This window comes from Schistocerca serialis, chromosome 2 (assembly GCF_023864345.2).
Source record: "Schistocerca serialis cubense isolate TAMUIC-IGC-003099 chromosome 2, iqSchSeri2.2, whole genome shotgun sequence".
NCBI classification, from domain to species: Eukaryota; Metazoa; Arthropoda; class Insecta; order Orthoptera; family Acrididae; genus Schistocerca; species Schistocerca serialis.
This window is the reverse complement of record NC_064639.1, coordinates 411,353,738-411,368,565: the sequence shown is the minus strand read 5'-3', so window position 1 is coordinate 411,368,565 and position 14,828 is coordinate 411,353,738. Positions and strand designations below refer to the sequence as shown.

The window sequence follows — 14,828 nt, the reverse complement described above, 5'->3', positions numbered from 1 at the left end:
CCAATTTCCATCAATTTGGCACGATCGTGGATGCACTCTGCAGGAAGTAGTACATGGATGATGTAGCGAGACATTGTCTCTGATGTTGACCAGTAGAGTGGTACTAAGCAGGCATACAGGGCCTCCCAGTAATGTAACGTAAGGTTTTGCATTGAATGGAGATTTTGTTGAAAAACAGGGTTTTGTAGCCATAAGGTTGGGGAATAATGTGGTGTATTAGAATCCTGGACAAAAGCAACTTGCTTTCAGAAAAACTTATTGAATGTCCCATATATGTATCGAGGTACTGGTTATGTTGCTTCTAAAAACTAGGAATCCAATTACAAAGATGTTCCTTACAGTTACACATAGTTCACATTTATGGTATATTGTATGGATAAAACTCACACACACATCTTAATTTTACTCAACACAGTGCATTCCAATTTTTAAATTTTCATGTTGATGTAGCTGGATATACTAATTTTCTTTTTCAGGAACAACAAATAATTTACATATACTTAAAATCAGTTCACTATAAGAACGAAAATTCCCTTTATATACCCATTCTTATTATCAATTAATTTAAGAAATCCGAACAGAAATGTTTCTCTTGCTCACACAATGCTAATGTTGCAGTTCACTGTAAGAATGTAAATACCCTTCATATTCCCATTCTTATTATCAATTAATTTAAATAGTCCAAATAGAAATGTTTCTCTTGCTCACACAAAGCCAATGTTGCAGGTACATGCAAACATTTCTTGGTGTATCGAGTTTATAAATAATCATTTCCGATCTTCAGTTGCCTTACTTTCTTCTCCTTCACATGGGTTAAAGCTGTTGCCAGTGCAAAGGGAAAAGCTAAGAGGTTCATATAATCAATAACAGCTAATGTCGACTGTAATTTAATTTTGTACAAACAAAATGTGATAAGGAAACAAAATTAATTACTTGTACTTGGGTAAACTCCACTGATATCTTTCATTGATGAAAAATATCGATTTTCTACACAGTGTAGATAACTGGTTCCACTACAGTTGATTCTCTTGTTATACAAAAGGTTTCTTCAGAGGTTAGTAATTTTTCCCTTCTAAACAAGGACAGGGCAGGATAATGATCTGAAATAATCTAAAATACTGAAGGTATGGATATCATATTAATAAATAAAACAAACAATATCCAAGTAACATTATAAATGCTGCAAGTTTGCTGGTTAGCTGCTTAAGTGAAGAGCTACAAGTAAGCACCAAGAGTGAGCATGATCTACCAATAATGACAATGTCGAATTTCATTTGTGGGGAGGTGGTGCTCTAAAGTGCACTATCTAGTTTCCAATGCTTGTTCTGTATTTACTCTGCAGTAGTATTCATATTAATTTATGAAATTTAGTCACAGTTTATTTGGGGCAGGATGCCATAATATGACATGAAGATGATAACAGGAGATGTAAATCTGAAATTTGCTAAAGAGTCTGCAAAAAGGTTAATAAGTGGACTATACACTGCACATGATGAGTCAATTGACAACAGGATAAGATCTCATAACATTTGCATCAGCAAAGAATTTGATCATCACCAATACAATGTTCTCAAAAACATGGAACATTACACATGGAAGGTATACTAATCGAACTGACTATACACTGGTGGACTCAAGACATATAAGTGGAATCAAGGATGTCAAAGCAGGATGAAGAGCAGAACTGGGAAGTGATCAACAACTTGGTTGTAGTTAAAGTAAAGCAAAATATTGACACACAAGATTATGATAGGTAACATGCTAAAAAGTAAAAAGACATTAATCTACTGAAAAATGAGAAAATAAAAAGTGAGCATGAGCTAAAGTTACAGAACAGATTTAAAAGTCTGGAAGAAAGAGGAGAAAGAAAACATGAAAACCAATGGGAAGTCTTCAGTCCAATAGTGATAGAGTCTGTAATGGGGCACTAGTAAAAAAGTAAGGACAAAGTATGCTTAAAAGAAGAATGTGGAGAGGCAATAAGGAAGAGAGAAGATTACAAACAGAGGGTATTTGAGGGCAACACTTCACAATATAGAGAACAATATGCAAAACCAGTTAGGTGATCAGAACAGTAATATCAAGTGGAAAGGGGCAGTTCATCAACAAACAACTAGGAACACACGAGACAATACTGACCTTGTGAACTATCTTAGAAGATAGGTTAAGGAAAGGCAAATGTATTATAGCATTTGTAGACTTAGAGAAAACTTGACAATGTTGACTGGAATACTCTGAAGGTAGTAGGGGTAAAATACAGAGAGCAGATGGCAGTTATAAGATTTGATGGGCATGAAAGGGAAGCGGTGGCTGAGAAGGATATGAGACAGAATTGTAGTCTATTGCCGATGGTATTCAATCTGTACACTGAACAAGCAGTAAAGGAAACAAAAGAAGAAGAATACGAATTAAAGCTCAGGGAGAATAAATAAAAACTTTGAGGTTTGCCGCAGACATTACAATTCTATCAAAGACAGCAAAGGACTGGGAAAAGCAGTTGAACGAAGTCGACAGTGTCCTGAAAGGAGGATATAAGATGAACATCAAAAGAAGCAAAACAAGGATAATGGAAAGTAGTTGTAGTAAATCAGGTGATGCTGTGAGAATTAGATTAGGAAACAACTGAATATGTCCGTAGCAAAAAGGGTATAAAGTGTAGACTGGCAGTGGTGAGAAAAACATTTCTGAAGAGATGTTTGTTAACACAGAATATAGACTTAAGTGTTAGGAAGTCTTTCCTGAAGGTATCTGTCTGGAGTGTAGCCATGTACAGAAGAGAAACATGGATGAAAAAAGTTTAGACAAGGTTTTGAAATGTGGTGCTATACAAGAATGCTGTAGGTTAGATGTGTAGATCACATAACTAATGAGGAGGTACTGAACAGGAGTGGGGAGACAAGAAATTTGTGCACAACTTGGCTAAAAGAAAGGATCGGTTGATAGGACACATTCTGAGACATCAAGTACTACCAGTTTAATAATGGAGGTAAGTGTGGGGTGTAAAAACGTAGAGGGAGATGAAGAGATGAATACAGTAAGTAAGAGGGATGTAGGATGCAGTAGTTATTTGGAGATGATGAGGGTTACACAGGATAGAGGTGCTTGAAGAGCTACACCAAACTAGTATTCAGACTGAAGATCACCACAACAACAACAAAAACAATAACAATGTACGTTTTTTTCAGAAATGGGTACAGACCAAAAATCACAATGATGTAAAATAATGAAGTTGACTTAGTGGTTGGCTAAGAAGATGGTATGAAAATATGGAAAAGTTATTTTGAAGTTATTGAATTTATTCATAGGACCTGAAAGGGCTGAAGAAGATGGACTTATGAACGACCTCAAACAAAAGTGGATGAATTTACACAAAGAAAAGTTGATGCAGTACTATGGCAAATGAACAATACAGCATCAGAATCTGAAGGCATAGCAACAGAACTACTAAACAAAGCTTTATAAGCCTTTATGGATTGATTCTGCAGTTTTGGAAGAATGAAAAAAAATTCTGGGTAATGGTAAGGTGGTACTACTACCTTCATAGAGCATACAAGATCTTTGCAGACTTGCTGTTCCAGAAGCTACTACCTTGAGGTCTGTTAAGAAAATAACTGAACATTTTGAATACACACCAATACTCTGCAGTATTACAGTTGGGCAGTACTTTATAATCATGTGCTTTTAATGTGTCGATATCATGTTTAGTTTTCATGATATTGTTATTTGAGTGCAATGTGTTTAAGCATTAGTGGCCATTTTCTGGAGCAAAGGTGCAATGTAAAAATTTTGCCTGGAAGTAGGGAAAACTTTTTTAGAAACATTTTAATTTGTAGGTTGTATGCAATGTTAAAAATGGTTTTTATGATTTAAAAGCAGCCATCAGTCAACTGAATATGAACCTGGACCATGAAGGCCTTCCATTTCAAGTGATGACTCACATGTTCAGAAAATCAAGTATCTGGTGTGTACAAATCACCAATTGACCATTTTGCAATGATTATGCGGAAAAAATCCTCAAAAACAGATGACAGTAGTTGTGAGATAACTCATGGTTCTTAGGCATCCATACACTCAACTCTGTCAATTCATTAGTTTTGTGCCAAAAACAGACGACTATCCTCCTGCAGCTTCTTTACTCACAAGATCTGGCTCCCTGCAGTTTCTTCTTATTTCCAGAATTAAAATCAGTGCTGAAAAGACTCCAATTTCAGACTATCAATGACATCAAAGAAAGTCCTTCTACAGACCTTCAAGGCCACCTCAAATGAAGTCAATCTAAGACTGCTTCATGAAATAGAAACACAGCTGGGAAAAGTATGCAAATAGGAGAGGGGAGTACTTTGAAGGGGCCAAGGACCAATAATCTGTAAAATTAATAATAAAGTGAAAAGAATAAGTTCAGTTATTTTCTAAATAGGCCTCGTATACATACTCAGACAAATTACTGGTGAGAATTTGGTAAAAATGTATAATGTCTATTCATAGATTTTATGAAAGCCTACAATAGTGTCAGGTACAGAAAGTAGGTGGAAGAATCAGGAATACTTCTGAAACTGATCAGACTGACTAGCATGCGCACTGACAAAACTACATTTAAAATAATAGTTGAAGGTGAAGAAAAGTGTAAAGCAACAAATTTCCCAGCCTGTTTAGCCTAGTGTTGGCGATGGCACTAGAAATGCATAATTTATTGGCAAATGTGATGTAATACTTTTTTTATACCAGAGGAGGGAGATGAACTAAAAAGGGCATCCAGAGTGTTAGTATAGATAGCAAAACAAATGTTTTGAGGATCAACAAATAGAAAAATGGGCGTACAGCAGCACTTAGAGAAGCTTAAGAACAAGTGGTGGTAATACTGGAGATGGTATGTACATAGTTTAAGAAGACTGTATCCTGCAAATACCCAAGCAGCCTTGTGGATTGAAATAACATGGAGTAGGAGGTAATGAACTGTATGAAGTCTGCAAAAGAGATGTATTTTTGCAATGAACAAACTGGTTACCAGAAAATGGCTAACAAGAATACTGAATCTCCCTATTTACAAGGTAGCCGTGTGACTAGTCTTAAACATACGGGGCTAAGACAATTGACACAGAGCAAGAAGGTGGAGAGGAAAATTAATCTTTGAAAACAAGTTGTTAAGAAAAAAAATTGGGCCAGTGTTTGAGTACGGAAGTTTTAGAAAAAATGCAGAAATCTGTTGGCTGTACAATGAGCTAGATGTGACAGAAGTAACAAGGAGCAGGAGAACTTAATTGGTGGGGAATGTACTGAGAGAGGAGGAAGGGATGGTAAAAACAGTACTAGAAGGAAAGACACAAGGAAGGAGACTCAGTGTTAGACCAAAGCTTAAGTGGCAAGATCAAGCCAGGAAAGATCTGAACTCTCTGGTGGATCATAAGAACAGTAAACAATGAAAGAGGCAAAATAGTGAGGCTATGACCCAACTTCACTTTTCATGTCTATGCGAAAGGTAATGTATCATTATTTATTTAGGGTAAAGGGTAAATTCGTTTAATATTGCGTAATTTACTTGTGAAATGACCTAAATACTTGATTATTTTCTAAGGTCACTATTGTTTTCCTGACAGACAAATGGAAAATCCCAGATGGATTACAATTATGTATATTGCCAACCAGCATGGATTCCGAAAACATCAATCACGTGAAACCCAACTTACACATTTCTCACATGAAATACTGAAAGCTTTGGATCAAGGCAGTATAGATGCAGTATTTGTTGATTTTTTAGAAGCATTTGACTCAGTATCACACCTACACTTACTGTCAAAAGTTCAATCATATAGGGTATCACAAGAAATTTGTGACCAGATTGACAACTTTTTGGTAGGGAGGACACAATATGTTATCTTGGATGGAGAATCACCATCAAATGTAGAAGTAACTCTGGGTGTGGCCCAGGGAACTGTGTTGGGACCCTTGCTGTTCATATTGCATATTCATGACTTATGGACAATATTAATAGTAACCTCACACTTTTTGCAGACAATGCAGTTATCTATGAGGAAGTACAGTCTAATAAAGGCTGCATAAATATTCAGACAGATCTTGTTAAGATTTCAAAGTAGTGCAAGGACTGACAACTTTCTTTAAATGTTCAGAGATGTAAAATTGTGAACTTCAAATAAAATGAAAAAATGTAGTACCCTATGACTATAATATCAATGAGTCACTGTTGGAATCAACCAGCTCATACAAATACTTGGGTGTAACACTTGTAGCGATATGAAACAGAATGACCACATAGGCTCAGTTGTGGGTAAAGGACGTGGGGACTTCGGTTTATTGGAAGAATACTGAGTAAGTGCAAACACTCCACAAAGGAGATTGTTTAAAAATCACTGGTGTGACCCATTCTACACTGAAGCACAAAAGAAACTGGTAAAGGCATGCGTATTCAAATACAGAGATATGTAAACAGGCAGAATACGGCACTGCGGTCAGCAACGCCTATATAAGACAGCAAGAGTCTGGCGCAGTTTTTAGATCGGTTACTGCTGCTACAGTGGCAGGTTATCAAGATTTAAGTGACTCTGAACATGGTGTTATAGTCGACACACAAGCAATGGGACACAGCAACTCCTAGATAGCAATGAAGTGGGGATTTTCCCATGCGAACATTTCACGAGCGTACCTTGAATATCAGGTATCTGGTAAATCATCAAATCTCCGACAGTGCTACGGCTGGGAAAAGATCCTGCAAGAATGGCACCAACGATGACTGAAGACAATTATTCAATATGACGGAAGTGCGACCCTTCCGCAAATTGCTGCAGATTTCAATGCTGGGCCATCAACAAGTGTCAGCGTGTGAACCATTCAACGAAACATCATCGATAATGGCTTACAGAGCCAAAGACCCCCACTCTTGTAATCTTGATGACAGCACAACACAAAGCTTTACGCCTCGCCTGGGCCTGTCAACACTGACATTGGACAGTTGATAACTGGAAACATGTTGCCTGGTTGGATGAGTCTCATTTTAAATTGTATCAAGTGGATGGATGTGTATGGGTATGGAGACAACCTCATGAATCCAAGGACCCTGCATGTCAGCAGGGGACAGTTCAAGCTGGTGGAGGCTCTGTAACAGTGTGGGACGTGTGCAGATGGAATGATATGGGACCCCTGATATGTCTCGAGACGACTCCAACAGGTGACATGTACTTAAACATCCTGTCTGATCACCTGCATTCATTATTGTCCATTGTGGATTCCGTCAGACTTGGGTGATTCCAACAGGACAGTGTGACATGCATGTTCAGAATTGCTACAGAGTGGCTCCAAGAACACTGCTGGCCTCCAAACTCCTCAGACATGAACATTACTGAGCATATCTGGGATGCCTTGCAATGTGCTGTTCAGAAGAGATCTCCACCCCCTCGTATGCTTATGGATTTATGGACAGCCCTGCAGAACTTATAGTGTCAATTCCCTCCAGCACTACTTCAGACATTAGTCGAGTCCATGCCATGTTGTGTTGCGGCACTTGTGTGTGTTCACGGGAACCCTACACAATATTAGGCAGGTGTACCAGTTTCTTTGTCTCTTCAGTGTAGAATATTGTTCAAGTTGGACCCATAACAAACAAGGCTAAAGAGGGAATATTGAACATAAACAGAGAAGGGCAACATGAGAGGTTAAGTTTTGTTTAATCCGTGGGAGCGTGTTACAAAGACGCTCAAGAAACTGAACTGGCAGATCCTTGAAGACAGACATAATGTATCCCAAGGAAATCTACCAACAAAGTTTCAAGAACTGGCTTTGAATGATGACTCTAGGAATATACTACCACCACCGAAGTATTGCTCACATAAGGATCATGAGGACAAGATTAGAATAATTACAGCGCAAACAGAGGCAGTCAAACAATTATTCTTCCCACACTCCATACGTGAATGGGATGGGGAGAAACCCTAATAACTGGTACAATGGGACATACAATCTGCCATGCACTTCACGGTGGTTTGCAGAGCTGGATGGAGAGAAGACCAATATTTATCAAACGGAAGTAGTGTACTGAGCAGCAGCAAAGCTTTTAGAAAAAGACAATGAATTGCTAATCTTTGAAGAAATGGTGGGTAGGGGCACGTGTTTTCTGGCACCAAACACAGTCCCAGCAAGTGAACATGAAATATTCTGTTTACTTTTTTTTTTGGGAGCAAATGTGTTTCGAAGTGAATGTTATTATTACTAATTTTCATTTATCAAAGGACACAGAAGATGGTGGGTAGCTTATGGGAAGAACTATCTAAATCTAGAGCAATGCACAACCACAAAATAATTGGGTGTCACGTTAGACAGAGCAACCACCTACAGGAAACAGTGCATGCCACAAAGCATGAAGTAGCTGCTCAAAATATCATTTTGCGTAAACTAGCAGGCACTATATGGGTTGCACAGCCCAGGCCAGTAAGGATGACAGCTTTAACCTTGTGTTACTCAGCTGCAGAGCATGTGTGCCCTCTGTGGTTTAACTCCAGCCATGCCAAACAGCAGGACATAACTCTCAATGAATCATGCTGCATACTCACAGACAGTCTGAGACCAGTACCGAATGATATGCTGTACTGCCTAGCTGGTATCACTTTCCCAAGCATTGGACGTGAAATGTCAGCAAGGAAAGAAAAAACTAAATCGTTTACATCTATGGTCCACCCCCTCCCCCCTTTCTGAATACCAATGCATGCTGCATACTCACAGGCAGTATGAGACCAGTACCGAACAATATGCTGTACTGCCTAACTGTATCACTCTCCCAAGCATCAGATGTGAAATGTCAGCAAGGAAAGAAAAAACTAAATTGTTTACATCTATTGCCACCCCCTTTTTGAATACCAAGAGCTCATCAGTGACATAAATCTACTAGTAGTTTCCCATATACAAGAGAAAATCACATTAATAAACTTCAAAAAAGCAAAGTAGAAGTACGACAAAAAATAGTCCACCTCCGCGATTACCAAGGGAAGAACCACTCCCAGGACATGCAGAGGAGTAAAACATATGGAAATCTTTGAACAGACTATGTTCTAGAGTTGCAATAACCAGGAGCAACATGAATAAATGGGGATTATCAGGTGAACTCGTGCCATACAATTGTGGACAAGAGTGGATTACTATCCACCTCATGAAGTGTGAATATGCCAAAGCACTTACACTGTTGAGCAGGTCATTATGGCTACCCCAAAGGTAATAGATGTGGCCAACTTTTGGTCAAAAATTTCCTAGCTATGTAATATGACATGTTACCTAGCTATATAATATGACATGTTACATGTCTGTTTATATACAGTTCATTGTTATATATGATATTTTGATGGTTCTGATACAATTAAATAAAAACTGAAATAGGAAACCTAGACTCAGTACCTGCATACAGATGCAGTTTTGAGTGTTATTTGCAGTATCACAAACTTATGACATTACACTGTACAGTTCTTTTTTTCTTTTGATATTAAGTTGTTCTATAAACATTTAAGTTTATTGCCTAACCTGTGATCTTTGTTCCACTATAGGGCGAAGATTATGAAAAGTGAGCACACATTCCATAAACAAAAAATATGTACTATAGTACTAGTAGGAGGGGATTATAGTTAATTAAACGTGTGATGACTGCATCACTGATTCATTGTTATGTCACATCGTGGAAGACAGGTTTTAGATGAGGGTTTAGTAGAACTGAAGAACGAATTATGTAACAAGGTTGTTACACATAAATGTAAGTTACATTTCACCAGTTAATTTTGTTGATTGCTTTAACCATTAAGAGTCTATAGGAGGCTTGTATGTACATGTATAGGTTTGTGCGTTAGGAGGAAATATAACAAGCAGAGTGAGTTGTTCAGGGGCCTAACCCTTATACAAGATGGGATATAAGGGAAATACTAGTTTTATATCACACTGATGAGGATAGTATAGGTCACTGATGATGATGCATTTATTTTGAGGTGTATCATGATATCTTACACCACAATTAACTGAGACTTGATAAGCATACTGTCATATGCATACAGCTTACACCAATGAGGATAGTGCAGGTCATAGATGATGATGCATGTATTTTGAGGTGTATCATCACAATTTACTGAGACTTGATAAGCACACACTGTCAGATTCATTGAACTTTGTGTGGAATATAATGTTAAAAAAATCTGTGTCTCTCAATAATTGCTATAACTTAAGATGCTAAGTACACATGAGAGAGAGAGAGAGAGAGAGAGAGAGAGAGAGAGAGAGAGACGGTTACAGGGCAATAGTGCAGTATCAAATTCACTCTGACTTTTTAATATCCCGCAGCAACAAAAACAATGAAGATGTACAGACATGACACATACATTATAAAAACAAGCATGAGGCTGTATTTTCTGTATAGTAATTTCAATTATATTCCTGCATAATAGGCTATATGAAATGGAAAATTGTTAGCCGGTCTCCTAAAGATATCCTTTCGCTTCTATAGCTCCTCTTATCTTATTTATACACAAACATAAACAATTTTAATAACTAAAATATGTGTACACAAAATTTAGATGACATCATAAATATGTACACAAGAATACCAATGCACAATGAAACGAAGTTCTGTGCATATTTATCAACATCGTGAAAAAAAGATTGAGGGATAACAGTTTTTGTTGTGCTGTCTAAGTGAAGGTTGCTACTACTTGAAGATATCTAGCTGTGCAGACTGCGATCCACATGAATCGCTGTCAGTAGCTAAATCTTCCAGTGTAAGTGGAGGTACAGCCACCTCACGCCTCCATGGACTGAGGAGGAGGTGGTGGTCCAGTGAGGAGGATGCCTGGGTCTTGCTCATATGGAGGTTCGTGTGTTCCGTATTCTGGATGCTGTTGCTGTTGTTGTTGATCCTGCTGCTGCTGCTGCGGCTGATGTTGTAGAGGTTGCTGTTCTTCATGCTGCTGCTGCTGCTGTTCTGTTTGGTAACCATATTCTTCTGGTTGCTCATACTGTTGGTGGGGAGGGTACTCGACTTGTTCTTCATAGCCTTGTTGTGAATCATACTGTCCTGTTTCAAGTCTCCTGTCTCTTGTTTCATTTTGCTCCTCTCCAAATGTGTTGCCTGAAATTTTAAAAAAGATAAATATTCAACTAGTGTTGATGAGCTGAACAGTACATGCAAAACTCCAATTAAAACTTAGTATTATTATGCAAATACTACTAATAATTAATAATATAATGAAAATACAGCAGTGTTTGCTAGTAAAGTCAACTATTGCACCTCATCTATCAAAGGCACAAATAATTTTAATGATCAGCTGGAAGTGTTCTTGATATGTGCAACATATGTTCATCTACGATTCCAAATACTTTTGGGGACAAAGTTTCAGTGCAACATTTTAAGCATCTAGTAACATAAAGCCTTTAAGTATTTATATCCTGTAGTTCAGAATACTTGTGCATCACAAACAGGTTACAGTTGCAGTTTCTGGAATGAAAAAAATGCAAGCAAATGAAACTAAGCTTGAAAATTGACATTATTGTCATGCATTCATGACCACTTAAGAACATCCAGGTCTATAAATGTGTGGTTTTCAACCAAATATAACCTGCCAACAAATGCTTCTGCAGCATTCATTCATTTTATTGAAAACAATTTAACGTCTTTTCACTGTGGATTTATACACAGTGGTGGTTTGCAAACTTGTGAAGCACTGTCTAGAGCAGACAGGCAGAGACCAGTAATTTCAAATATTTCTAATCTGGATAAACATGTGCAGATCCCATTTGTGAACAGAGGAGAGTTCACTTTCAGGGACAGGGCAATGATGACACTCAGCCTCCAGCAGAAGACCAAAACATGTCATATTATTCTATTAGAAGCAAGTTACCACATCACAAGTGGCAAACATTATTCAATCCATAGTCACTTTTTAAAGTCGGGTTAATCATTTACACAAATATTGTCTACCTGAGTTCACAGATGTAGTATGCAATTTCACTGTACTGTTGAAATAAATCTCAACAATTTGCATCTGTTGGGATTTAAGTTATGTTAGAATTTACACCTTTCAGCTAAAAACTGGTACAAAAAATTATCTGACTGGTGTGGCATTCTCCATTGCTATCATCATTATTAATAAAGACCCCATCAGATGAGATCAGACACAAAGAAAACAAGAATATGAAATACAGTCTTGAAAAGAGCTGTGGTATTGTCCACTGACCACCGTTTCCAAACTTGGAAATTACATCTTCTCTGAAACTACATCAACATCTGTAATTACTGCTGATGTAAGATTTCCTTGACTCACTGATCATTCCTGTGCAGCTGTAATACGCCCAAGTGATTTGATAAATATAGAAGCTGTCTATCGAAAAAATAATCTCTTTTACATTGTCTTGTTCTTTTCAAAAAATTGCAAATACATTTAATTTTATTGTTAATGTTGTTCCATTCCAGAGTTTCAGTTTTAGATTGTACGAGGGCAGTTCAATAAGTAATGCAACACATTTTTTTTTCTGAAACAGGGGTTGTTTTATTCAGCATTGAAATACACCAGGTTATTCCCCAATCTTTTAGCTACACAACACTATTTTTCAACGTAATCTCCATTCAATGCTACGGCCTTACGCCACCTTGAAATGAGGGCCTGTATGCCTGCACGGTACCATTCCACTGGTCGATGTCGGAGCCAACGTCGTACTGCATCAATAACTTCTTCATCATCCGCGTAGTGCCTCCCACGGATTGCGTCCTTCATTGGGCCAAACATATGGAAATCCGATGGTGCGAGATCGGGGCTGTAGGGTGCATGAGGAAGAACAGTCCACTGAAGTTTTGTGAGCTCCTCTCGGGTGCGAAGACTTGTGTGAGGTCTTGCGTTGTCATGAAGAAGGAGAAGTTCGTTCAGATTTTTGTGCCTACGAACACGCTGAAGTCGTTTCTTCAATTTCTGAAGAGTAGCACAATACACTTCAGAGTTGATCGTTTGACCATGGGGAAGGACATTGAACAGAATAACCCCTTCAGCGTCCCAGAAGACTGTAACCATGACTTTACCGGCTGAGGGTATGGCTTTAAACTTTTTCTTGGTAGGGGAGTGGGTGTGGCGCCACTCCATTGATTGCCGTTTTGTTTCAGGTTCGAAGTGATGAACCCATGTTTCATCGCCTGTAACAATCTTTGACAAGAAATTGTCACCCTCAGCCACATGACGAGCAAGCAATTCCGCACAGATGGTTCTCCTTTGCTCTTTATGGTGTTCGGTTAGACAACGAGGGACCCAGTGGGAACAAACCTTTGAATATCCCAACTGGTGAACAATTGTGACAGCACTACCAACAGAGATGTCAAGTTGAGCACTGAGTTGTTTGATGGTGATCTGTCGATCATGTCGAACGAGTGTGTTCGCACGCTCCGCCATTGCAGGAGTCACAGCTGTGCACGGCCGGCCCGCACGCGGGAGATCAGACAGTCTCTCTTGAGCTTGCGACGATGATGACACACGCTTTGCCCAATGACTCACCATGCTTTTGTCCACTGCCAGATCACTGTAGACATTCTGCAAGCGCCTATGAATATCTGAGATGCCCTGGTTTTCCGCCAAAAGAAACTCGATCACTGCCCGTTGTTTGCAACGCACATCCGTTACAGACGCCATTTTAACAGCTCCGTACAGCGCTGCCACCTGTCGGAAGTCAATGAAACTATACGAGACGAAGCGGGAATGTTTGAAAATATTCCACAAGAAATTTCCGGTTTTTTCAACCAAAATTGGCCGAGAAAAAAAATGTGTTGCATTACTTATTGAACTGCCCTCGTACAATCACCGAAATTATCATAAATCTCTCACATCTAATAATTATGAATAACTACTAGCTTTTCACTTCCTTGTTAGAAACAGTGATGAAGTCTCTTGTATTGGTTCTTGGAGTTGTATAGAAAATTGGATAGCTGGGTTCCTGTTGTCATGTCCTAATTCATGAATCACGGGCAACGTATGAGTGACCAAGTAAGTGGTCCTGACAGTCAGGATACCAGTTACATTGGAATAAGGCTGGGCATCTCGGACATATTCTAAGTCGTGGTCACCTTTGTGCTCAGACAGCAAAGACTACCAAATCCACTGGTTAGTCCCTCAACCGTTAGGGGTAAAACCAAATGGGACCCGGGGCAAGTAAGGCTAGCAACCTGCTTCCCTGGTACTTTAAATATGATGCTGGCAACAATCAGAGCAAAATGCCTCGGACCTTTGGAGGTGACGGAGTCCCACCTCTAATTGACAAACCAGGGACTCCTAAGATACGACTCGGCAAACAAATGGTAACGAGATGGGGAGCTATTAACATCAATGGGGGCTACTCTGGGAAGAAGGTAGAGTTGGCAGAGGCTGCAAGTAAGATGGGGTTGGACGTTTTAGCTGTTAGTGACATTTGGATAAGGGGTGAGAAAGAAGAGGAAGTGGGAAAATACAAGGTTTACCTGTCAGGAGTCAAAGCAGGAATAGCACAATGGGGTGTAGGGCTTTACATCAGGAAAGAAATGGAATCCAGCATAGTTGCAATAAGGTACGTAAACGAATGACTGATGTGGATAGATTTGACAGTGTCTAACAAGAAAATTAGGATTGTGTCAGTATATTCGCATTGTGAAGGGACAGATCAAGATAAGATGGATAGTTTTTATGACACACTCAGTGACGTAGTTGTTGGAGTAAAGGACAAGGACAGTGTTCTGCTCATGGGTGATTTTAATGCCAGGATTGGAAATCGAACAGAAGGGTATGAAAAGGTTATGGGTAAATTTGGAGAGGATATGGAGGTCAACAGGAATGGGAAACAAC

The 14,828-nt window shown here is 38.8% G+C and overlaps 1 protein-coding gene across 5 annotated transcripts in view; it reads right to left on the bottom strand.

Moving 5' to 3' along the window:
* Positions 1-10,292: 10,292 nt before the first annotated feature.
* Positions 10,293-14,828, bottom strand: part of LOC126457249 (serologically defined colon cancer antigen 8 homolog) — a 234,878-nt gene continuing 230,342 nt past the window's right edge. For 4 of the 5 annotated variants that reach the window (XM_050093402.1, XM_050093404.1, XM_050093403.1 and 1 more), the window contains one exon: positions 10,293-11,104. In XM_050093402.1, coding sequence (XP_049949359.1) covers positions 10,685-11,104 — 420 coding nt within the window. In that variant the 3' untranslated portion in view covers positions 10,293-10,684. The remainder of the gene's footprint in view (positions 11,105-14,828) is intronic. The other variant, XM_050093406.1, reaches the window with a different exon arrangement.